Consider the following 25,528-nt stretch of genomic DNA (forward strand, 5'->3'; position numbering starts at 1 on the left):
CCGCCGCGCGCCGCCCTCCCACCCCGCCGCGCGCGGAGTGTGTGGGGAAGCCCCCGCCGCCGCCGCTGCTGAGTCACGGCCTGAATCTCATCCCGCTCCTCCTCCTCCCCCCCTCCGCCTCCACCGCCTCCGCCTCCCGCCCGGCCGCCGGCTCCAGCAGCGCGGTGCCGGCGGCGATGCCCGCCCCGCTGGCGGGGGGAGAGGCTGCCCGGCGCTGCCCGGCCCCCCCACGCCGCCGCCGTCGCTCGCCGCAGACCCGCGCCGGCACAGGGGCAGGCGGGCGCTTGAGCCATGATCGCCGCGGCTTTCCTGGTCCTGCTGAGACCCTACAGCATCCAGTGCGCCCTCTTCTTGCTCCTGCTGCTGCTGGGCACCATCGCCACGATTTTATTCTTCTGCTGCTGGCACCGCAGGCTCCAGAAGGGGAGGCATCCCATCAAATCCGTCTTTTCGGGTCGCTCAAGGAGCCGAGGTAAGAGATGCTGCTGGTCCCCGAGGCGGGGTGGGGGGGGTGAGTTGACCCCGGCCCACCCCCGGGGTTTCTGGCGGCGGAGGGCGGCTCAGCCTTGCTTTTAGCCGGGGAGGGCTTTACAGAAAATTCAAGCCGAGCCCAGGACTGCGGCAGCCTTGTCTCCACCCATCCCTCAGCGAAACCTCGGCCCGCGGGAGGGAAGCGAGGGGATGGGGAAACCTCCCCCACACCCCCCCACCCCGGCCCTCCCCGGCCTCTCAAGTGCCGCAGAACTTTATGCTCAACTTCTTCCCCATGAATTAAATATAAATGCCGGGCGGAGCTGCCAGCCGCGGCGGGAGAGCCAGACCCCCGTCCAGGCATATGCGCCAAAGGGCGAGCAATTAGATAAAACCGTTAGTCGGAGCGAAATCTGAGGTGGAGCTGGATGCAGCCTGTGTGTCTTTCTGCTTCCCTTCCAGATGCTGTTATGAGAACTCATCACTTTCGCTCTGAGGTAATTTATTTAGCACGCAATTTCAAGGTCAGAAGTTGTTCTCTTTTCCTGAGTACATATCGTTGTGGTCTTTTGTTAATGAAATCGCATAGCAAACTTTTCATTTTGCATGAAAGACATAATGTCCTCTTTCATTTCTTGGGTTGTTTTTTTTTCCACATAAAATGTGAGTTCTTCATTTGTGTCACCCTAACCGGACAGCTGATTTGTGTCATTTCCCAGCAATCGGTTACTTCAAGAAAAGCTGTGCTTGCTGTACGTGCCAGACCTCCCTCTGTCCAACTAGCAACCCAAAGCCCAGTTATTGACCGCACTGTAAATACGTGCAGAGCTGGTAGGCTGTGTGACCGCAGAGCTTCCCCTCGCTTGCTTTGCCTCCAGCCCTCACCTGCGCCTTGCCCCTTATCAGGGAAGTTGCCTGCTTGGCTCAGATGCTGCCGCGGGAGATCCCAGAAGAATCCAGACTTACAGCCTGCTTGGCAGGCGCCTCATTTCATGACTCTGTATTCATAGGTCAGGGGAATCAAAACTCTTACATGCCAGTACTAAAAGTATAATACAAAACCCAGTCACTTCCTAGGGATTCTGAATGAGGAACATAATTGAGGGGAAAATATGGAAAATAATATTTGTTTTCATGCTGCCCTGTAGAGCTCCTGTCTAGATATTTCTCTTGCCTGGTTTCCTGCTATTGATTTAAGGCATATCTTCATGCCATTGTCTGTTATTCTGGAAGCCTTGAGAGAGAGCTTTGCACTAAAATGATCTTTTGTTTTAAATTATTTGCATTTTTCCTTACCCGGTTGTGGGTGAGAAAATTACCCGATTATGAGTAATGCTTTAAAAAGTGCGCATGGGATACATTTTTGCAACGTGGTTCGTATTGGCAATTAGCTTGAAACTCCTAACTATTTTGAAATTTGTACGCGTTACCACAAGAAGAAGATGACATAGGGAGTGTCGTATCTTTAAAGCATGAAAAGTCTGGTTTTGTTGTTGACTGAACAGTGCTGCAGTAAAGTGAACAAACTAATGTGTCCCTCCGGAAGTCAAAAAGATTTTTTCATGATTTAGTTCCTCCAATATGAAATACTTGGTTTCCATGTCAAGTTCTCTCACTCTTGAGCCTAGATAAAGTTTAATGTGTTATGCCCTTTTGAAATACTTGTCATCCTGTGTGGTGACTCTTAAAAGAAGGGAAGTTTGCAAAGTAACTATTTATTTTTATTACTTCAGCATGTAGTTATTTGCATATCAGACAGTTAGAAGCAGACACATTTGAAATATTTCCTAGAAGTTTGCATTTACTGCAATATGCTAGGATAAACCACAAGAACCGTTAAATTTTTTTCATAATTTTCTACATTTTGTTTAGACAGAATAACATCTAATGGTCTAAACTGCCCCTTTTGGTAAGTGGTGGAGGTTTTCCCCTTCATTGTCTGATGATAGACCTTCAATACTTAAGAGAAAACAATGACTCATTTGACATGACGTTTTCGTTTTCCTTTTTTTTTTTTCCCCAAGTAAAACCTTATTTTGATTATTCTAATTTAATTAATAACAAATTACAGGCATACTCCCATGAAAGTATTGGCAGCTTTATCTGAAACAGAATTCGACATTCTCATTCTATATCAGCATAAAACATAATGCAATTCCAACTCCAGTAAGATGTTGATGAAAGCAAAGCATGATACATGAAAACAGGGGCTTTGTATAATCCCCCCCTGCCCCCAAATGAACATAACATCTCAACTCCAAGTTTTACAGCACAAGGTCCATCTGCTAGCTTCCACTATGCTTAGTTGTTCGTCAGGCGCAGTTATAAATGGTGTTTCTTAATGATAATAAAAGGTTAAGAAAAATAGGTTGATAGTAAATAGCAGTGGGTTGGCATTCATCTCCTGAGAGCTGGGTTCAAATCCGACTTACATCACACGTGAACGTGCAGGTGGTCTAGCGGCAGTGCACAGAGAATTATAATTGCCCTATCTACAGAATGGCTGGCAATTCCTGCATGATTGGCTGCCTGCCAGGAAAGCCTTATATTTGGAAAAATAGATGTGTAGCAAATTTATGTTGAGGTTCTTTGCCAGAGCCACAGCTCTCATGGTGCATGCCTACGTTGTCTTTGTCTCTATACAGTAAGAACTATTTAATCCCTTTCCTTTATTACTGAACCCCACATTAAAAAATAAGACGCCATACTATGAGAGAATAAATACTACATTTGAAAATGTATTTATGATCCTTAACAGCTCTCCTGTTCTGAATTTTATATGCCACCGGTAAACTGAATCCACAAATAGTCTATTTTTGTGGGTCTTGACTTTGACTGTCTCTGCAAAACATGCCTCATTATTAAACACAAAAAGTCTATGCAGATATTACTTATTATAGAATGAACTTAAACACTTGACCCCCTGCCTCAAAAGGAGGTAAATTTGCATGAATCATTATGAATATAAAGTAGGTTAAAGTCTGTCTTTGTTAGTGGTGCTTCATAATGAAAAAATTAACCAGCAAGAAGATGTGAGAGAGTTTCCTGGGATAATACAGTGGTGTCTCCACCTCCTCACTAACATTTAGTTACTGCTATCTGAAGTTTGTCAAGCCTAAGTTTGAAATATATTTCTATTGCAGTCCTTTTAAGTTCATTATGACTATAACTGGTCTTAAGATTCCTCCATCCCCCAGGTACTATTGATACTCCATGAATTCACATAGGAATCACACCTAAAATAGTTAATGTTTCCAATCTGAGGGAGACCTAGATATGCCATAGCTGTAAAAAGAAAACAAGTAAATTTCTAACGGAAATATTCATTGCTTGCTTACACGACAAATCAGACTTTGATGTAGCTATTTGGACTAGTCTCTCCTTTCTTTATTTTGAGAATTAGTTGTAGAATGAAATGTCTCTGTTCAACCAAAACCACACCAAAATAACAATATAACTCAGTGAGTTTTACCGAAATAGGGACTGATCCATTTTATTATGATGATGATTATTATTATCCCTTGTATATTCAAAAATGTGAATGTTATCAGTGATTAACTGACTTAATTCCTCTTGTGATCTCTGCAGAAGTTTTGTTTTTCATTAAATACAGGAATTTTCTTGGGGGCTTGGGCTTGATACATTGCAACGTTTATCATCTTGCACTTTACAAAGAGATTTGAATGTCTTCTGTACTTTGCAATTTAAAGGCATTGCTTAATGTGTTGGTGTTGCGACTTCTTGTGATTTACATTTCTTTCTGAATTCGTTTTCCTTATTGCCAAAGCCTCTGGAGTCATGGGATTATGTGAGATTTTTTACCTTTCAATTAAAGAGGAAGTAAGCTTCTAGCCCTTAGGCTGGAAGGGATTAATCCAAATGGTATAATTCTTAAAATCTTTTGATTTTGGGGTAAGAACTGTTGAAAAGGAATTTTTTCATTCAGGATCTTTAAATAGTTGGTTTCTATGAGATTGTGAACGGATAATTGTGCAAATTGCTATACCAGTAGTTGATGGTTTTCATATTGTTGGGGGAAAAAAAATCACCAGACTTACAAATCTTTTGCCTGGTATTGTCTCTGAGCTTTAGAGTTTTCCTTTATCTTACCTTTTAAATTAGAAATACTGTGATCTCAGGAACTGAAGTTATCAGTGTCAGTGGGTAGTCACTAGCAATATGGTATCTTTTTGTATTTATTTTATTTTGACTCATGTATTTCGGGCATGTTTCCTGTGAAAGCTTCCACTAAGACCTACAGGTATAAACCTACTAGGAAGTAAATCCATAGAGGTTTTACAGTCCACTGTAAATTCTGACTTCACATAACCCAGGTGTATGTCTGGTGGGGCTAGACACACCAGTAAGGCAAATGGGAAGTGGCACTTCGTGAAAAGACTCTGGGAGGGCTGGCAGCATGTATTAACCACAGCTGTAGCAAAGGAATAACATTCGGTCGTTTGAGTTTTGCAGACCCTACATTTTATTCTTAGTTTACTGAACAGTCACTACAAGGTTAATATATATTCACTCTATTGTTGTGACAAGACTGGTAGTGAAATAGGTCAACCAAGACTGATGACAATTTTTAAGAGCAAATGAATTTGCTAAATCATCCATTATGGTACAATGGATGCAAAACTGTAGTGTAACATAAACTCCGGTAAATGTATACATTGACTTTGCCAACAACCAATGCCCTGAAACAGAATTCATAAATTTATCCCTAAGCATACTTTTGCCGTAATCGTCCCCCTTCTGAGGCTGACTGTGAGGCAGTTGCCTAAAGATGCAGTTCTTGGTATCTTACAAAACAATAATGAATAGTCTTTGAAGAGTTGCACCATAATTCATCCCGAGCGTTGCAGTTGTTTATACACTGCTCCAGATATGTACAGCTCCAATGAAAAGAGAAATCAACAGACCCTCCAAGCTGAATTTGAGTCTTCTGTTTGATTGGAGGGAGTGCATTCAAGGAGCAACAGAAATATAAAGGACTACCCAGGAAAATACATTCATTCCCCTATTCAAAGGATGTTTCTTTGTCTTTACGGAGCTGAATCAGCCTGAAAATATTTTACCTTTGTGTTACCATGCTTTTCCCCCAGGATGTTTAAGCTGTTTTTCCATTAGCCGCCTAAGAGTTAAGGAACAGGTTCAAGGGAAAATAAAGACAAAAATAAATTTTCTTAGATGTATGAAAGCACTTATGTACAGGAATGAATGGAGAGCTATAAATACAGGTTACACTGTGTAAGGACAAATCCTTCTATCCATTTTTCATAACATGTCCAACAATGTGGCCCAGAGTAGATGATCCTGAGCTGTTACATGGCAAACTAGGTATCACTGAGATTCTGCTTACTGTACGTTGTCTGTCCATCACCAGCTTTATTCACTGCAGTGCTGCTTTCAGATAGCCTAGCAAGCATGGGTCTATGCTGAGAAACAGCCTGCTTGGCAATTTTATCGCAAAGTACGTGGCAATTCCCTGGTTGCTGCAGCAAGAGCACTTGGGTTCAAGAGCTAACTCCAGAGGAGTTAAGTCGGCTGCCTTTACTCTGTACTACAGCGCAGTCTAGAAATGCCCGATATATTTCTATAGCCATCTGGTTGCCTGCATCTGTGTTCTGGTTTCTGACAGTCTGCAGAGCATTGAAATGCTGAGGGGATCTCCTCTTAGCTCCATCAATCACCCCGTAAAGGACTGACATTGTGCCATGATCCACGTGAGTGGTAAGGCATGGTCTTGTTACACTGCATATTGGGACCTGCATTATAAATGAACACATGCTCACATAGGGACAACCACTGCATAAAGATCCGGTACATAATAAAAGTTCTTCCTACTACTTAGTTTCCCATTAGTATAGTTATGTCAACAAGCTCCTAGCTATTGTGTAAATATTTACATATCTAGGCTTCTCAGTGTCTACTGTTATCTCTGGAAGTGCGTGTTTTAGATGAGGTTCCGGCTTCAGTTGTGTTTTATGCCAGTTACAGTGCACATTCCTGGTGCGCACCAGCAGCTGCTTGCAAGCAAGCGGAGCCCCGGTTTCAAGGGGAACCAGGTGGAGCATGGCTTATTGCCACCCGTCTGTTAGCAGCCACATTGTACAGAATGGGAATTTCTAGCTACTGTTTTTTGAACAAAACTAACCTCGGATTGAAACTGTGAATTAAAACAGCTGAGGTCATACTTGTGGTGAGCACATCTGCTGTAGAAACTTCTTATACAGACAGAAAGGGTCATGTAGGGGTCCGTAGATCACATACAGCTCAGAAAAGCTTAAGCATCTATACTGATTTCTTAGTTACCATGATTAGGGTGACAGATCAGGTTGTGGATGCCCTTTCAGAAACAGCTCAGCACTTAAGGCTGAGGGTATTAAATGAAAGAAAGCACCGCATGAACAGGGTAGTTTGGCCCTCGGTGCTGTTTCTGCTCCTGGGTTGTTATATGTGTTTTCCTAGGGCATGGAAATGTCACTGACAGTCTTCTGCTCCCAGGCTTTTTTAGGGAGAGGTACCTTCGGTGTGCTGTGGAGGAACCACACAGAGCACTACGTGAAGTCACCTTGCTGTTTTCATGCAGGATCCGATTCAGCTGAGCTGGGCTGGTTGAGCCTGGTCATGTCAAACATGAGCGGGTGCCATCCAGAGCTGTGGCTTCTCAGCCTAACCCCTGTGCTCTGCACTCCGGAGGGTTCTCAGGCTCTGAGGAGGGTGCGCTCGGGCCCCTCCATCTCCCCTGGACGAGGACTTAGCACTCCGTTGCAGAGATGTGTGAGCATCCTCAGGCCCATGGATGATCTTGACCTAGTGCTAGCAAAGCTGGCTTGCTTTTGAGCTGATTCCTTGTGCTTCTAGATCACCTGTGGGCCCGGGTAGCTGTTAACTGGGTTGTTATCTGGGTACTTCTGCCGTCCAAAGTGTCTGAGCCTCCGCTGTGCTCCCTTGTGCCCTACGGCCTTGCATCAAGGAGAGTCAGTGGTTGCTGTTCCTGACTCATTAGCGAGAATGAAACATGAGTTACAGCTGAAATGTGGAAACACTACATCAGCTGTAGAAACTAACTGCAGTTGACATTTGGGCAAAGACACATTTCTTGCAAGTTGTGCCAATGTCCTTATCGCCCCTGTCCACTCAGCTGCTTAAATACAGCACTCGGCTTTGGGATAGCAGGGTAAATAGTTGAAACAGTTCTTACAAAGCTTAATTTATTATTATCTAAATGGATAGCACTAACTACACTGAAATGCATAATCATGTCAGACTGAGGCATTATATTTATCCTCCTTCATTCTAGAGAGAACAAAGTGATACAACTAGGTCGAGGCATTATTCTCTTCTGATCTGCTGCCACTACCTTCCTCCACGTAAAGTGCAGCCGGAGTTGGAAAGTGACTTTGCAAAACCAGCATCTTCTTATACAGCAAGATAAGCTTGCTGTAAGCATTTACAGTTTATAGTCTGCCGAGCTACTCAGCTGACCTAGTGTAGATGTCTGCTTCTGGATGAGCCGAACAGTTTTTCAAGCCTCACTGAATGTATTGAGTAAATTTTTCATTGGCTGTAACGGGAGCTTAGGCTAGTAGCTCCTGAAGGAGAGACCTGTTCAGAAATATTGTTGGTATCTTAATAGATATCTGAATTCCACCCTAGGTTATCTGTTTTTTTAATATATGCCTGTTAAGTCTCTCATCAATTATGCATCTGTTTTATGCTTGGCAAAGTGCAGACCCATCTTCACGCACACTGGACAGAAGAGAGTCATTTCTTTGTACTAGACGTTGGGCAGCACTAGCGGGTGGTTCAGCACTCTCTCTGTTATTTCTTATTCTCCTTCTTCCTGTATTTTTAATATTTAAAGTTAATTCCTTATGGCAAATTCTTGATGTATACCGTACACTGCCCGAGCTAAGGAGAAATGAGGAGGTGGAAAACGGAGGAAGCAGGGGTGGAAGAGGGACATGCTTAGGGAATGTGCTAGTATATTGTAAATTAAACTTTCCCTTGCAGACCACTGATCACGCAGTACTCTGATTTATTTTTATTCTTAAATAATTGTTCCGTTCCTGCTGTAGGCTTGTAGTGCCCTGTGGTAACAGGGAAGGAACTGGGACAAGCCATCACGAAGGCATAGGGCTGCAAGCCTTCTTGTCGGAGGACGGTAGGACTGTCTGGAGAACGGGCCAGCCTCTGTGGTTTATAGATTTAGACAGGACAGAGTATTTAAAGGGTGTCTCGAGGCGTGACTGGGGATGCTCTTTGGGTATTTGCTTTACACATCGTCAGATCTTCCTAGAGTTACAGCTTACCTGCTTCGATAGGAAGGGAAAAAAAACGGTTGGAAGGGAAAAACCGGTAGGTGCGGGAGAGGCGGTGGCCAGCAGGAGGCGGGCTGGCGGGGCGGGGCCAGCGGTAACGGCGGCAGGTTGAAACGGGGCGTAACCGCCAGCAGCGGCCGCTGGGCGAGGGACGGCTCCGGGGCAGGTACGTCCGCAAGGGAGCGGGGCTTCACGGCAAAGAAAGGGGGCTTTTTCCTGAGGTTTGCGGAGCCGGGGAAAGGCCGGGAGAGCGCAGGCACCGGCGGGGAGCCAGCAGCTCACAGGAATGCATCATCATGCACTGTTACTTCTCTTAATGTTTATTCATAGAATCATAGAGTGGTTCGGGTTGGAAGGGACCTTAAAGATCCTGTAGTTCCAACCCCCCTGCCATGGGCAGGGACACCTCCCACTAGACCAGGCTGCTCAAAGCCCCATCCAGCCTGGCCTTGAACACTTCCAGGGATGGGGCATCCACAGCCTCCCTGGGCGAGCTGTTCCAGTGCCTCACGACCCTCACAGTAAATAATTTCTTCCTAATATCCAATGTAAATCTACCCTACTTCAGTTTGAAACCATTACTCCTCGTCCTATCATTACACTCCCTGATAGAGTCCCTCCCCATCTCTCCTGTAGGCTTCCTTTAGGTACTGGAAAGCTGCTGTAGGGTCTCCTCAGAGCCTTCTCTTCTCCAGGCTGAACAACCCCAACTCTCTCAGCCTGTCCTCGTAGCAGAGGTGCATATTAACTCTGAAAACACATACTGGCTGTAAAGGTTGGGTTCCAGAATTAGAATTCTGACACCCAGTATATTCTACATAAAATACTTACACACTGGAAAAAATTATGGTTTCTTATCAACAATAAAGATAATAGATAATATATGATCAAAGCAAAAGGGATAGTAGAAACTAGAATAGGAAGGAAAAGGATCTGGTGAATTAATAAAATCACACATTGAAAAAATGGAGCAGTCAAAGATTCGTGTCACTAAAGCAATAATGTACTAATGTATTCATATGGTGCTATTAAATTACTAGACAAAGAACTAAAAAGAAATACAGAAAAACTAAGAAAGTGAAAGGAAAAGGTTCAACACATTGTCCAAAATGCCCTCATCTGTAAATAAAAAAAGTAAAAATTAGACAAGTTTTTTAGGAAGTTTCAAAATCCTGGTTTTTATGTTAATGAATGGGCTAAGAATGGGAATAGGGAAAAACATAACAAGGATCGCAAAGTGTCACATACTTGGTTATTAAATACCAGACCATACTGAAGAAATTCTGGAGAATGGGGCAAATGAACACACATGATGTTCATAAGTGCAAGGCTGGATAAATTATAGATAAAAGTTGTTTATCCACTTTATTAATTTTGAAGTTTGTGGTCTCCAGAAAGGACCTTTTGAATTACTCTTGACAATTCAGTGAAGACCTCTTTGTTATGTATAGTCTGATCAGAAAAGAAGATGGGATGGAAAATATTTAAACAGAACAGAAAAACGTGCTATACTATTTTTTATATATATATCAGCAAGAGTGATGTCTGTGAATAAGGACATGTAAAACTCTCGCCGAAATAACAGTGATGGAAGACAGTGGTATTATTTCATGTAGAAGGAGGAAAATAAGAGGAAATTTGATGATTAAATATATATATGGAATGATGAATACTGTATTGAAGGCAGACCAAAACCTAGTCATCGTGGGTCTGTTCCATCCTATCTAATTTTGGATACTTACAGTATAGATATCTATGAGTGAAGAAGTCAGCTTGGGCTCCCTTTATGGCCAATGGAGAGAAATAGGTGCTGTTAGGGAATGGTTTATCTGACCTGCTGACTTCAGTGGCTCAAAAGGGAGCGCAGGGAGGGAAGGTCTGCTGAGCTTTGGTCAGAGGAATCCCATGCTGTGTTTCTACGCACAAGAAACCAGTCACTGAATCAGAGGTGTGAAGTTAAAATTTGGCTGGATAAGAAATTTTTTTACAAAACCTATTACACAACCACTGGGTTGTGTGCTCTGGCACGCAGCACCCAGGCTTGCAACATTCATGGTTGGTTAGGGTATAGACACAGTAGGTCCTTTCAATATTACCACACTTATTCCATAAAAAAACACTTTTAGAGAAGACATAAAAGGATTAATTCACAAAGATGTATTTCATCTAAAAGAGGCTGATCTCCCCAGCCACCTTCCAAAGACAGAACAGCTCCCTTGAGAGTAGGTGAACTAGGCTTTGGCTCTGTGCTGGCCTCCAGAGATACCTCTCTCTTCCTGCTGACTGTAGAGGATGATTAGGAAGATCAGTCTTCAAGGATTCAAACAGACTAACTAGGAGGATGTGCATGGATGGTTTTGGAGAGAGGATAATCCTGGTTTGCCTCCTGTCTTCCCCTGTGATATCTAAAACTAGTTCTGGTGGCCATTTGAGTTGTTTCCTTAAGGAAAAATACTTTTTAGTGTAAATGTTGTGCACTTTGTGCAGTTATTTTAGTATTTACAAGAAAACAGATTTTTCTAAAAATATATATTTGAAGTTTTATTTGTTTGGTTTGCCTTGTGTCAAAATAGTACAGGCATAAAAATGAGTCAGGCAGTAGGCACTGAGCAACTCTCAATGCAAAGAACAAGAAAAGGTTTGTCACTGTCCAGTGACACAGCATTCACATGATACAGGAAACTACAAACAGCTTAATGGTGTTATAGCAACCTCATTGTATTGCCAGCATGATTTTAAAATCTCTAGCGTTTGCTCAGCGATTTGGTCTCAGGTGGTGTGCTGTGCATCCCTGAATATTTTGTAATACTTTTCTGCTCTTCTCTGAGCACTGGCTTAACATCTAAAATAGTGCTCTCTTTACCAAACAGATATTTGTGTCACTTTCATATTTTTAGATTTTGATTGCTGTAATAGCATGACATGTTTTCAATTTTGGGTTCAGCTGAAGGATAAATAACACAGATGACACAAGGAGTGTCTGTTCATTTCACCATTGAGAATGAATTGCTGGCCATTCTAGTCTTGCATTGAGCATAGGAGTGGCAGTTCCCACATATTACATGACTTTTGACTCCCGTCTTTATTTTTGATTACCAAATTTTGAAATTTTCCAGATTTGGGTTTTTGCTCTGGCAAAATCTTATTGCAGGAATGAGTAAGCATTTTGGGTTTTGGTCTGAGGACTCTGCCCTTGTAGCATTATCTTTGTTGATATGGAATTAATTTTCCACCTGAAATCATGATCCTCTGCCGTTATTGCATTATAATCCTCCCCAGAGCAACCATTTGTGATACTGCAGGCAGATTATGACTTCAAGTGAAGAATAAGCTTCAGCAAACAGAAGCAGATGAGCTCTTAAAGAGATAAAGATCCCATTTTCTTGCTTGCAAAAGAGAAAAATATATAAAATATGAAGGAGAAGCACTGTCTATAAACAGGCTTTTCTGGAAGTTACAAGTGACTTTTTTGTATCAAAGCATAAAACTCAATCAGTAAACCTTGAAGTATTTTGAGGTGAAGTCATTCAGTGAGAGAGACCCACATACTCAAATCCCTATTTGGCATGTGTCTCTAAGTACTTTTAGAGCTGCTTAGCTTCTACCAAATTCTTCTGTTACATAAACGTACTTTCCCAAAGAGTTTTATCCAGCTAATGGGAATGGGAGCGTGGTGAGGGAGCAGCTGCAGCGCAGGGTGTATAACCAGGCTTCGGCCAGTAGCCATCATCTGTAAATGAATCATAATACATTTAACATTAAGAAAATCTCTTCTGATTTCAGAACTCAGAATAATTTGCTGGGTATTTTGGTCTCTTAAGGAATATTTTCTTTTACTATGGAATAATCCCTGATGCAAACTAAAATTTTTTTTAAAAGAGAATCTCCACAAGAAGTAAGCTTGATAATAGTAGGCTCCCTGTGTTATATTTTTCCCTGTCATCCTGAGTAGTCCTAGTATCACATTGAGTGATACAACTTGTAAGTATCTGTTTGTTATTTCACAGTGTAGAAAGAAAACGGGGCAATTTGTTTTCCCATTGCAATAGTGTGGCAAAGTATCTCACAGATGTACATCTTTGAATATTCAGAGATCTTTCTAAATCCACACTTGTCTGCTGGCTGCTGTGGCTTCCACTATGCTGCTTATGTGGGTTAATACGGACAGGATGCTGCTTCCATTAAGATACAGGGAGTCAAAGTCTGGCCCTACCTGTAGTCTGGACGACTCTATTGCTTCAATAGAATAGGAGCAACCATAAAAAAGGATTCAGGAAATTTTGTCTGTATCTTTCCATCATATGTATTTCATAGCCCTGATGCATCACAAACATGAACCTCCCACACAGACTAAGTGGAGCCTGGCTCTATTCCTGTCCCTTGTGTCCAGTAGAAGGTTGCTACCTGGAAGTTACCTCACCTGATATTTCACCTTGGCACTTCAACCTTTTTACATCATCTGTTGCATGCAATGTGTATCTGTAGCAATTACTAGCATGTGTGTCTAAATGTGTGTTTATGTGTTTTGGCTATTTAGGGGTATATTTATTTAATAGAACATACTTTTAAATAATGAAAATAGCTGTCTTTCTGAGTGCCCAGAACGGACTGCCACTCTTTTCCCTTACAGTCCCATGAACACTAGAGCAGTAAATCAAATTTGCACAGAGCCATACATATGACTTTTGATTGCTTCAATTTACCAACACAACAACATTTAAGCATAACTTTACTATGCTGATTTCTTAACTGAAACAAAACAAAAGCAAAACAAAACACTAAAACCAAAACCAAAAGCTAAGGGAAGGGAAAAAAGAACAGCAGGTTTGTATAGAAATGTATTGCTCCCACCAGTTTTTAGCTACAGGAACTCAGAATATTTAGATTCACAGCATAGATTTCTGCAGTTTTAGCTAAAATGTCACCTTGCAGAAGCTTGATTCTTTATATGGACCAGCCATTTCTGAGTGCTGGGTTTGTTGTATAAGGACTTCAGCAGAGATATTTTACTAGAAGGGAAAAGAAGGTAGAAAATTCGGAATTGTTGCATCTATTCTTGGTTTTGAAAAGGAATGCTCTTAAGCTGCAGACTGTCACTAATGACATAAATTTGGTTTACTTATTCTGAAAGCTGATGTGACTAAGTGAATGAAGCTCTTATTTACAACCTGGTCAAGTTTAGTATCAACCAACATTGTATTCAGTACAAATGGCGCATGGTAGGTTCCTGCATGGTCATGATGGTTGGCGTAGAGGGGACTCAGTGAAATAAGTGAATGCTCATGGTAAATGCTCTGGAGGTAGCAATACAGGGCTAGCGTTATACATGTTGCCATTAAAGGAATGAGATTCTGTAAGGCTATGAGACATTCTGGATGATGCTCAGAGGTCTTCAGAGCAAGCCTCTAAAAACCATTTGTGAAGCTTTTCCTGAGTTTTTTAATTTGGCCAAATATACATGTATTTCTCAGATGGCAGCAAAAGACAGCACTCTGTCTTAATTATTTTATTCCAAATGGAGGAGTCTCCACCTAAATGCAGCAGCATCAGAACTCTTAACACAACTGTTAGTCATAATTAAGTGTTGCCAGCTACCAATTTTTCTTCACTTTTATTCTCAGGGAAAAAATACACTTTTTCAGCTCATGCTCCCTAAAACAATTTCTCATGAGGCCAAGAATTAACCTGGAAAATTTTAATTATAAATTTTAAATTAGAACTCTTTTGTTATAAATAACCAAAAGTGTGAGCTTATAAAGAAAAGCAACAGGAGTTAACTGCTACTAGCTGTGTCAGTAATAAATATAATTGAGAAATATAAAACAAATGTGATTTTAATAGCACTTGGCAACGTCTCTTTATTGTTACATGCAGTATATATGGACAATATATTAATTTAAGATGAGCATGCCTGTACCTTGTCATTGTTAAGATCCTGTATGATTTTTCTGTTGTTACATGGGTCCATTCTGGGAGATGTCAAACACGATGATTGCTTTTTCTGTTACAGGGCTTTAGATCAAGTCCTCGTCACGCTAGAAGACGTGTAGCACCTCGCCTTGAGGAAACACAACCTATAGTTGAAGCTCACCACCTAAGTGAGCAGGAAACTTCTGTAAGAAAAAGAAAACTCAAGAAAAGCAGCCGAGTTCAACCAGAATTTTATCATTCTGTTCAAGTTACCCCAACTCGAAAACCTGTAAGTATTCTACCTTTAGGGATAAATAGCACTCAAAGTATATTATAGAGGCACGTAATATAATTGTAATTTTGGGGCCATCCATATTCTGTTCCTCTATTTAAAAACTTTTTCAGTTCTCATGTTCAGTGAATCTAGATATGAGTTTGTCAGACTGTATTTAATGTTGATTCATAACTCCAAAAAATTGGGTTACGAAGAGGGCTTTTTTTAATTTTGATTTTTATTTGATATTCAGTCTATAGTCAGTATTCAAATAAGACATTTGATATGATACACTATAAAACATTTGATAGTTTTATAGTGATATTGCTTAACAGATTTTTACAACATATGTTTGTTATTGACAACATTCCTCACTCAATTACATTTATCAGAGATTCTATGTACCGAACAAAATTTATATGACATTTCGTTAGTAGATACAATTTTAAGGTCTCTTCTGCTTTATACAGCATTTACAATCTTTCTGCTCAATAAAACGTGTATCAAGTCTTATCATTCTTTGCTCCTCAGCTTGAGCTGTTCACAGTTCTTTTAATATTGATAACCTACTTTTAGTGAGGACACACGACAATTCATTGAACACTTACACAATTCCTAATGTAAATGCACGTGAAGATATATCCTGCAGACATAATGAATTTCTCTTTTTAATGAGAGTTCATTGCTTTGATGCATTTGCTGACTAAGCTATCTGGGACAATGTTAAGGGGCTTTAACTACTTCTATTAAGCCAGTATCTTTAAAAAGGTAACTATTGAGCATACCCTAAAAAAGATTACCTTGATGTTGCTCCACCTAACTGAACCTTCCTCGATTTGTGTTAACTGAGCACCAAGAATCATCAGTAAGCTCTGAAGTCAGTTTGAGAAAGAGCATTCCTTAGTGGAATTACGTTGCCTGAGACAGCAAGAAACTTGTGCAAGGAAAAGAAAGCCAGAGCTGACAACAACTGTCAGAACTTTTACCTTTTTAGCCGATACATTTCGTTTCTCTGCATTCACTTCACTAGTCCCCAATTTCCTCTTTCTTTCATACTTCTACATATTATTTGTTTTACTCTGTTGCTGTTCCTGTGGTTTAATTTGATCTGATGGATTCGTCTTCTGCTTTTCTTATAGTATCTGCTCTTCCTTTCTTCTTAACCATGTCCCTTTCACTCCCATCCTATCTTGCTTTCTAGACTACTTTGTCTAACTCTGTTATTCTTAAGGTCTCCAGCCTCTCATCAGGCTCTCCTCTGTTCGTTACTTGCTTCTGGTCCTTTCTCCGCTTTGTTGTCCTTCCTTCATTTCTTCCATCATCTTCTTTATTATTTTCCACTCCAATCCTGTTTTTTTGATTCCCTTTTTTATTCAATTGTTTTTATTTTTTCCATGGTAGGCTTATGCTGAGGGTAAGCCTGCCTGTAATTGCTGAGGCTGTTACCAACTGCCACTGATTACCAACATGGGAAAAAGAGCATCAGTGGTGGTGAATTAAAGACCAAAAACTGTGGAAACAATGTAAGCAGCAAAACAGGCTTTGAAGACTGGATTAGTGAACCTAAGAAACCCCTGCTTTTCCCCCAAATCAGTAACGTGTCAGGGAATTCATGACCAGCAAAGAAAAAAAAATGTACAAGAACAGAAAATGCGCAGTGTTACTATGTGACTTCACTTTCATATCATTTCATGGGTCTACGCTGTGTCTGACAAGACCTACCACTGAAACAATAATAAATCCCAGATTTAGAGAAAACTTCTCTCCGTGCTGTCACCATTATGTCACTATTTTGAAATTGCTTTTGCAGTATATCTTTTATGCAACATTATGTAGTTCTTTTGATAGCCTTTTTTTCTACAGCCTCAATGAACTCACATTTCTACAAAAAAGAATAAATCATTATCTTTATTAGACTATGATCCAGAAAACATAAGTCACCAATTTCATTTCTCATGGACGTTGTAAGTTATTCTGAATGTATTATTAACGCCATAGTGACAGGGTGAGTAAGGTTCATGCCCTGACAAATCACTGCAGCGTTGTGAAGTTCCACGCAGTCACAATGTTATCCATCCCGCAGTTGTTTGCAGCTTCATTCCACTTAGTCTCAGTGTCTCGAAGATGAGACTTTCGGCCTTTATCTTTGTACAGTTTTACATGATTCAGTGCCAGAAATGCTCTTGTTAGTCTGCATAATTTCTTTCCATTATTTTTTCCTGTTATTCCTAGCTCTGCCCACTTGAACCACTTTAAATAAATCATCTGTTGTCTTGATGTTTACACTGTGGAAATATTTGTAGGCAGCTATGGCCATATCCTGCTTAGTCATCACTTGAAAAAAATTATGTATGATGTCTGCTAACTAGAAGACATAATTTCTCCTCATAAAACAGGTCTTCGTCTGATCATTTTTGTTGCTTTTTTCCTACTTGTGCTTTTTTGACTATGTTTCCTGACAAGAGAGAACGGTATTTCCAAAGTAATTATAAAAAAGCCTTATGGAAAGATTTTTCTTTACTCCAGGAAATATTTGAGTAATCAGTCCTAAAATATGTTAGCCTGTTTTGTTGCCATATTAAGATATAGGCTTGAAGACACTTCAGATATTTCATTAAAAGTTTTGATGGGTGTTTAGATGCTAGGCTTTCTTATTCCTGCTAATTTAGACTATTTTGTATTTGGTTGGTTTTGTTGTGTCTAAATCTTGTTTGTCAGTTTCCTAGTCGTGGCTATAATTATCTGAATTTGCTTGGATTATTTCTCACTTCCTGCGTAGCAATCTGAGATCTTTCCAGTATTGTCCCTGATCTTGTCAGAACTAAATTAGGTGTAATTGTGTGTATGGGAGTAAACCTGTTGAAGACAATAATTGCTCCCCTTAAAAATCTACGTGACCAGATCTTTGCAGAAATAGAACATTAGTTTTCTCTGAAAATTTCATTATTTTTTTTACACCTTCCAGGCCATTAATGAAGACATGAAATACATTTTGTCCTAATACTGACCCTTACCAGACAGAGTTCATATCATTTTCACTTTATTTTATTCATCTTACTACAGTGCAACATCAACATAATGGCACGTTGTTATATATTGTGCCCTGTAGCTGACCCTCTTATTGGTGTCTCTATTATTTGTGCTGACATTCTCTATAGGTGACAGTTTTACATCAACTTCACACTGAGGAGAGTACAGATACCTATTACTGAAGTGTGCTTTGAATCTTTGAACACAATGGAGAACTCTTGAGAAGAAACAGAAGCATGTTCTTTAAATTAGCATGACTTCATGCAAGTCAAAGGGGTGTTACATATCAGTCCTTTCAACAATCGGGTATCTGATTCTGTATGGGTAGTTAAATTTTCTGAAGGTGTGGAAGGATGCACAGAAGTCTCCTATGGTGAGCTCACTGCTGTCTAGCAATAATTCTTCAGGGCAAACTTTAAACTGTGGGTTTTATTACAAGCATTTTGCAATTATTATCTGTATTTTAACTAGTGGTCTGCTCTGAAGTAAAAGTATAAAACTCTGCAAATTATTAATAGGTTTTTTCCCTGTGCTGGCCTGGAACCAAAAGATGGCCTTGAGTTTGTGTAAACATATCTGGCTCCTGAGCTGTGGGGTTAGTTAGACATACAGTCCTGCCAAATTCTAATTTCACCTGTATGTCCAAATACATAGTTGAAAAGAGATGCTGTCAAAGCTGCATCTTTTAACATCTCCATTGTTAAACACTTTGAAGGGCTCCTAACTTGCCTGACTCATGCAGCCACCAAGGATTACTTAAGATCATGAGATGTAGTACCAAAATTTGCACTTGCATTTGTCATAACAGGATCACAGTAAGATGCGTGGCAGATAAGGCTACAGAGACTGGGGCATAAATAAATCTGGTTCGTTCACTTTCAGTTGTGAAATCCCTGTTTCTACTCAAAAGCCTTGTACTTTACACATCCAAACTCACTGGTCTGTTTTGTCCCAGCACTGCAGCAACAGCACATATTGAGGCGATTATCTAGTAAATAGTGTTTAAAAAAAAAAAAAGTATCTCTGAAGATATACAAAGAATAAACTGATGACAAATAATGATTATTAAGGATGATCTCAGAAGGATTGCTGCTTTTGGGTATCCCTCAGTGTCTCCTAACGAACCTGTTTCTAATTATTTAAAGACTGCCATTTGCTGAAGCAATTTAGCTCCTTAGGGGTGGATGCAGCATTGCTACAAGTCACTACAAGGGAACCGAAAGAAACATCAGATGTCTGGGAGGACACATGTAAAAAATCTACTGATGGGAGCAGCTTCATTTGGCTCCACTGAGACTATTCCCATGACTGACCTGAAGCTTGCACTGTAAAGGCTCTGATGGTGCAAGCTTGAAAGTAAAGTTAAACAGTTTCTAATGCATGTAAAACCATGAGCTGTCCCATCCATGGTCTCATTCCCCCGTCCTGGTTTTTTCTTTTATGTGTTTAAGCATTAAAACTTATGAGAAAAACAGTATTACAATTCTGTAAGAAAAACATTTAGGAGGTTTTTTAAGCATCTGATACCAAATCATTTACAGAAGAAGTCTGGGTATTAGCTGACACTCAGCTTACTTGAGATGAAATTTTTCATATGGATGAAGTTGTTCTACAGGGCTTTCTAAGAGTTTTTTATATGTTCTATTAAATAGTTGCCATTTCATTTTGTTATTTTCCATTTATTCTTACTCTGGTGTTATTTACTAGTTTTCCAATACGATGATGTACTTTATGTGATATTTGAATGACCTAATACATATGACATACAAAAATGACTCATCACCCTGCACAAGACTTTGTTAATTCCAAGTATTAGCTATTTAATCTGTAGATTGCATTCATACCTTCTTTCTTTTGGTGACATCTGCTTGTGTTGGATTGTATCTCCTGTGAATCACATTTAGAAGCAAATATGGCAAAACATTATCATCTTTCACCTTCAGCATTTTTATTAACATTGTATTAATGTTCTCAAGATGTATGACAAAGCTGTGAGCTACCAGACTCTGCACGCACTTGAGCGTGTATACACACACACGTGTCCTCTCCCACGATAATTTGAGCACAGCCACAATGAAGGAAGGCAAGGGAACATGTGAATGAATATACAAAAAGGGAAAAAAGGGCTCCATTTTTTGCTTTAAGACCTAAAGGCTATTGATGAGGATTTTGAAAAGCACCTGATTTATTAGGTGATTGATTCGTAGAGTTTTTAACAAGATTTAAGCATCTAGCCATCTTAAACATTTTTTTAAATACCTCAAGCAACCTATTTTAGGTGTGTAGGATCTTTGCAAATATGACCATAAATGCTAAATCCTGTCATCAGAAATAAAGAGAAGGCTTTCAGTGGGCACTGGGTTGACTTTAAAGGTACCCCTTCTCTTTCCAAACATAGATGTGCCTACCAAGAGAGCGTTTACATCTCTTTCTTGGACTGTTGTGTTTTATTGCTTTTCTTATAGCAAATAACTCCTCATTAATAAATTCTTCATAAACAGTTTGTCACGGACTTCATTTTCCCGCTCTTCTGCTGGCTCCTGTGACCTCCTCCCTTGCTGCCTCCTCCCGATTTCCTCTTGGCTGCTTTTCCCTCTCCACCCTGCAGCTCAGCTATTGCATTGTAGCAATTGCCCATTTCTTCCACTCCTTTTGCCCAGCTTTTAGGCAGTTTAGATTTTTTGAAGGAATTTCTTAAAGGTGTATTGCCGTGAGTTACACTAGGCCAGGGAGGTGATATCTTCACAACTTTAAAAATGCTTTTTGTTAAAACACAATGAAAACACATTGAGAATTAGATCTGAGATTTAAAATTATTGTTGAGTTGTCTTTCTAGTGATTTTTTTTTTCTGTGATGAGTTATTACAGCTATTAAGCGTAGGGCAAAAGAAACAGTTAATTGCCATAGTGGTAATAATTATTGACGACACATATAAGTAAAAATATATAGAAATAAGCATAGCAGTAACGGTACAGATCCACATTTAGAGCACTTTAACTGACATTTCACTGCTAGCTCTTATGTGGAGAGTTAAGGTCATTTGAATTAATTGTCCTTGTGATGTGATCATGCTTGAGTCTATTTACTTAGATTTACACTTGTGTGGTTGCAAATAGCATCAAATCTATGTTATTTTTCTATACACAGTTTCAAGTCATCCTACACTGTGGGCAAATTCCTCTAATATAACAGGTTTTGTCTTGATAGCTAAGCTGATTCCATAGAATTTTTGTTTTGTCTGTATCAATTTTCATTCCTGGGGCAAATGCTTATTTAGTGAAAATGGGATGAGAGATTAAACCAGCCTGGTTCTGTTTGATTTAAAGTGTTGAAAGTTAGGGTCAAGGTGCACCATCAGCACGAAGCTAAGAGCAATCTTTGTTGTAGGATGTGACTTTGACTGCTGTTCTCTCTTAGAAGCTCAGAAAAAAGAAAGCATCAGAGCTAGTCTTGGGAGAGGCGGGGGAACAGCAAGCAGCATAGCCAATTACACTCTTTTTGATGTAAAAATAGTGCTTACTATCAAATAAACACCTTTGACTTCACTTGCCAGTATGGTGGTTTGCTTTCTAAACTGTGGATTACATATAGGAAATTCTGCATGGTAGCTAAAGGCAGGTTGAAAAAAAATATTAATCAGCTCTGACTGTGTTATGATAGTGGTGTTTGCACAACTTAAAATGACCAGTAATTGTCTCATAGATGCATAGTAATTATAGAGTCTAAATGCAGATGTTTCCTTTTCCTTTGCTGCCACAGGAGTCACTCTTCAGAGTTGTATTGTGTAACATCCTACTGTGGCACATAAACAGTACATCTTTATATAGCAAGGGACTCCCTTATCCATTTGTATTTATATATAACATTGCACATGGGTATTATGTTAAAAGAATAGTTTGGCAAAGGCAACTATTAAAACGTTAGGAAATGCTGGAATTAAGGTTACACGTGCAGCTTTAATTCAGTCGATTCTGCGTTCTCATATCGACTTTAATTGTATGATGGTGTACTGTTTATTCACAGGGTGTTTTCTGTATTCATCGTAGGATGGAAGTGCTCTTAAGATGACTCTTATGTGTAGGAGTTGTGCAGAAGTTGTAAAGTGTGTAAACGAATAAAATAGGAGATTGCAGGAAGAGAGAGGATCTCTTATTTCTTTAAAAAGCAGTGAGTGCTGCCTTGGAGATTGAAGGGTGGGCATCTCAATTTGACCTAGGAATCACAATTGATCTGCTGGTTTCCCTTTGCTTCCTGTGTAATGGGAAAGATCATTAGTATTCATGAAGCACTCAGATACTACTGTGCCACAGAACAGTCTAGGAAATAATAATTTCTTCTTCACACCAGCATTTGAATAGCATGAAACAGGTGAAGTTCTGGGGCTGCCCACTGAACAAAGGATGACAAAACACAATATTGATCAACTGTTTATGGAGTGAATATCACCCATCATTTGCACTAAATAAGAGCAAGACACTGGGGATGTAATAGCATACGACCACATCATTATGACTGCATCATGATGTATAAATAAGCAGGATGAACTAAGGTTGCATGGTGAACCTTGAACCTGGGATTTGGTAACAATTTAGTGCTTGACTTTGTAACCTTAAGAAAAATATTTTAACAGGAACTTGGTATTTAATTTTCTGCTGTTGACAAGAAGTAAACTTAAACCCAGCTCTGTTCTGTGGCTCATCAGCAGGTTTTGACACTTGAACAACAACACAGAAAATTCTGCTATTGGATTGCAGGGAGAGACTGATGATAATTTGTATTCCTCCAAATGAATCAGTAACACAGGGGAAGAGGTAGTTTTTCTAGAAGAGCTCTCAGATATTTGCTAATGGCAGAGTTGAGGTGAAGTTCCCATTTCCTACCAGGCTCCCTAGGGAGATCTGCTTTCTTGTGCTCATTCTTCCCAAGCATGGCTCTTTCTGCCTTGTCTCCTCCAGCTTGCTCCTGACCTGCCTCTGCCCCACCGCTGGCTCCTTCCTCACTGCCCAGTCCTCACTCCTCTGCCAACCTCAGCCTTTCTTCTCTCACTTTGTCAGTCCTTGCATCACTCCTCCATGTCACACCTCTTGCACAGCCCTTCACAGGCTCACCTAGTCAGTCATCTCGTTGCTCTGAGGCACTTGTTCAATGAGTGTCTTTGATTTCTCTGTCTCCCTGTGGCATTTGGTTGCATACTCTATGCGTACCTTCTTTGGCTCTCGTCTCTTTTCTTGGAGATCTCACACACAGTTTCTACCCTCCTCATTCATCAGAGAACCTTGTTTAAAGCCTTTTGCTGAGGCAATACCAGTTTCATAGAATCATAGAATAGTTTGGGTTGGAAGGGACCTTAAAAATCATCTAGTTCCAGTCCCCCTGTCATGGGCAGGGACACCTCCCACTAGACCAGGTATGCCAGCATCTCAAATCCTTAGCTCTGCCCTGATCTGCTCTCTCCAGCATTGATGGTTACTAGTCCCAGCTGTTACCTTGCAGGTCCATTTCTCCTCTAGTCCTTAGCCATGAACTCTGCTGCTCCCTTGAACGCTTTTCAGCTGCAGCTCCGAGGCTCTGCTGGTCTCTGTGTTCGTCCCTCAGGCTGTCAGTCCCAGTGTATTTCTCCAGCCCTTTCCTCCAGTGCACCGGTTCCGGTGTTTGTCCTCTCTACATTCAGATCATACGGCTTCTTCCTCTCGCTGGCTAAGCACGGCCGAGCGAGTCACAGAGAGCATAAAAGAAATGGTCGCCTGCCTGTCAGGTCTGGTTCCTGCTCTCCCTTGCTCTCCATGCCTCTTGCCTGCACTGCCATTGGCCTGCGACCACAGCAGATGACTATTAGATGGAAAGATTAGTTTTGCCTCCGTACCTCCAGGCTGGAAGGATCCTGTTCAGCTCCTCGGTGGGAATGGTAGGTGTCCTGAGAGCAAAGGTAAGAACTGCGAAGGTGGAATTTTCTTGGTCAGTCCATGATGATGCTGGGGTATTGGCCCGGCAGCTGTAAGACCCCTGAAAGTCTTTGTTTAGTGGGTGTCTGAAGGGATTTTAGTTGATAAATTGAAGATATTTTAATTGATAAATTCAAACATGGCTTTTTAAAACTAAAAATCTCGTAAAATCACATTGGTAGTCACCTGGGCCCTAGGAATAGCTAAATCAAACTTTTTATCTTTGCAAAGAAGTACTACTAGCAGATGAGGAGGATTAAAAGAAGTTGACTTGCTTAGCTCAACAAAACCAAAAAAGGCTGAGGGGAGGTACAATACAGGCTATGAATGCATCGGGGAAGCAAAAAAGGTATTTAAGGAAATGAACGCTGTTGTCACAAAAAACAAAAGACCAGGAATAAGTTTCAGGTGGCAACTAGAGGAAGATTACTTGTAAACAAGACAGCAGTAGGTTCTGGAGCAGCTTTCGCATCAGAGCAGTGAGATCACAGGGATAGCAGATGATATTTATATCTCAAAGCCTTATCGCTCTGACAAATGTAGACAGATTTTTAACAAAGTTGGCAAAAGGCCTATGTCTAGCTTAAAGGATATTCATATTTGAAGTATCCATCCCAAAGCCTAGAGTCTTCTCAAAAAAGATTACTGGGATATTTTTTTAGTGTTGACGAATAACTACTGGATATTTTCATCATCTAGCTCTCAGGCTTCTCAATCAGCTTTTGACTAAAAATTTTCAAGAAACTTCAACCTTGGGAAGGGAATATTTTCAACCAAACATAAGATAAGGCAACTTAAAATGGATTTTATAAGAGAAAACAATCTGATAATTTAATTATTAACAGTATTACTGGTGTCGTGTAATTATAAGAACCTGTATTTTCAAATAGTTAAATGTTGATTGATTGCTGGATCAAGTCTTGAAACTTTGTTTTAAAACATGGGATTGAAACAGTTTGAAAAAAAATGAATGTTTGTAAGGAGGGAAACTTAGGAGTCAGGAATGTTAACAGTTGTTACTAAAAGCAGAATATCAATACCACTGTTTTAGATTTTCATTCAGTCATTTTAAAAAAATCTTCCAAGTCCTCCTTTTATTTTTTTCTTGAAAATAATCTGTGCCCATCAGAAATTCAAAAGCTACTTAGAACTCAGAACTTTAATTTGCTCTTTGCTGTCCAGAGTGTTTGCATACTCTGATATACCTTTTATGGCAGGAGTAATTTGGTTTGCTATTAAAACATAGGTATAATAGAATACAATCTACAATGAGACGTTCAGAAGGCTGAGGAAAGTATTTGAAGCTAGATGTTTTCTTATTCCAGATTCTTCCTCTGTTACATGGTTGGCCTTGTAGGCGTAGGAAGCAGGTAAAACTCTGTGTGCCTTCTTCAAACCTTAATTTTCTGTCACGTTATTTTCTTTTGTGTCTGGCAGACTAGGGGGATCTGAATGGATGCAAGATAGCTGCAATTAAAAATTAATACAAAATTTATTTTTAGGTAATAGGAAGGGTTTTTTTGCAAGAGTTATATACAGCAATCATCTAAGGTATATACATTTCTTTCGC

At 40.2% G+C, this 25,528-nt stretch overlaps 1 protein-coding gene and 1 long non-coding RNA gene across 7 annotated transcripts in view; one reads left to right on the plus strand and one right to left on the minus strand.

Annotated features, from left to right (window-relative positions):
• The first annotated feature begins 145 nt into the window (after window positions 1-145).
• The window catches only part of DST (dystonin), a 312,608-nt gene continuing 287,225 nt past the window's right edge, over window positions 146-25,528 (plus strand). The window contains 4 exon segments of the mRNA XM_063330292.1: window positions 146-443; window positions 445-472; window positions 934-968; window positions 14,812-15,000. Coding sequence (XP_063186362.1) covers window positions 177-443; window positions 445-472; window positions 934-968; window positions 14,812-15,000 — 519 coding nt within the window. The 5' untranslated portion in view covers window positions 146-176.
• The window catches only part of LOC134513485 (uncharacterized), a 28,254-nt gene continuing 7,165 nt past the window's right edge, over window positions 4,440-25,528 (minus strand). For 4 of the 6 annotated variants that reach the window (XR_010070446.1, XR_010070443.1, XR_010070441.1 and 1 more), the window contains 2 exons: window positions 14,719-25,425; window positions 4,440-12,531 (listed from right to left, as the gene is read on the minus strand). This is a non-coding gene — a long non-coding RNA (uncharacterized LOC134513485). The remainder of the gene's footprint in view (window positions 12,532-14,718; window positions 25,426-25,528) is intronic. The other 2 variants (XR_010070445.1, XR_010070444.1) reach the window with 2 other exon arrangements.

Source organism: Chroicocephalus ridibundus, chromosome 3, assembly GCF_963924245.1.
Source record: "Chroicocephalus ridibundus chromosome 3, bChrRid1.1, whole genome shotgun sequence".
NCBI lineage: Eukaryota > Metazoa > Chordata > Aves > Charadriiformes > Laridae > Chroicocephalus > Chroicocephalus ridibundus.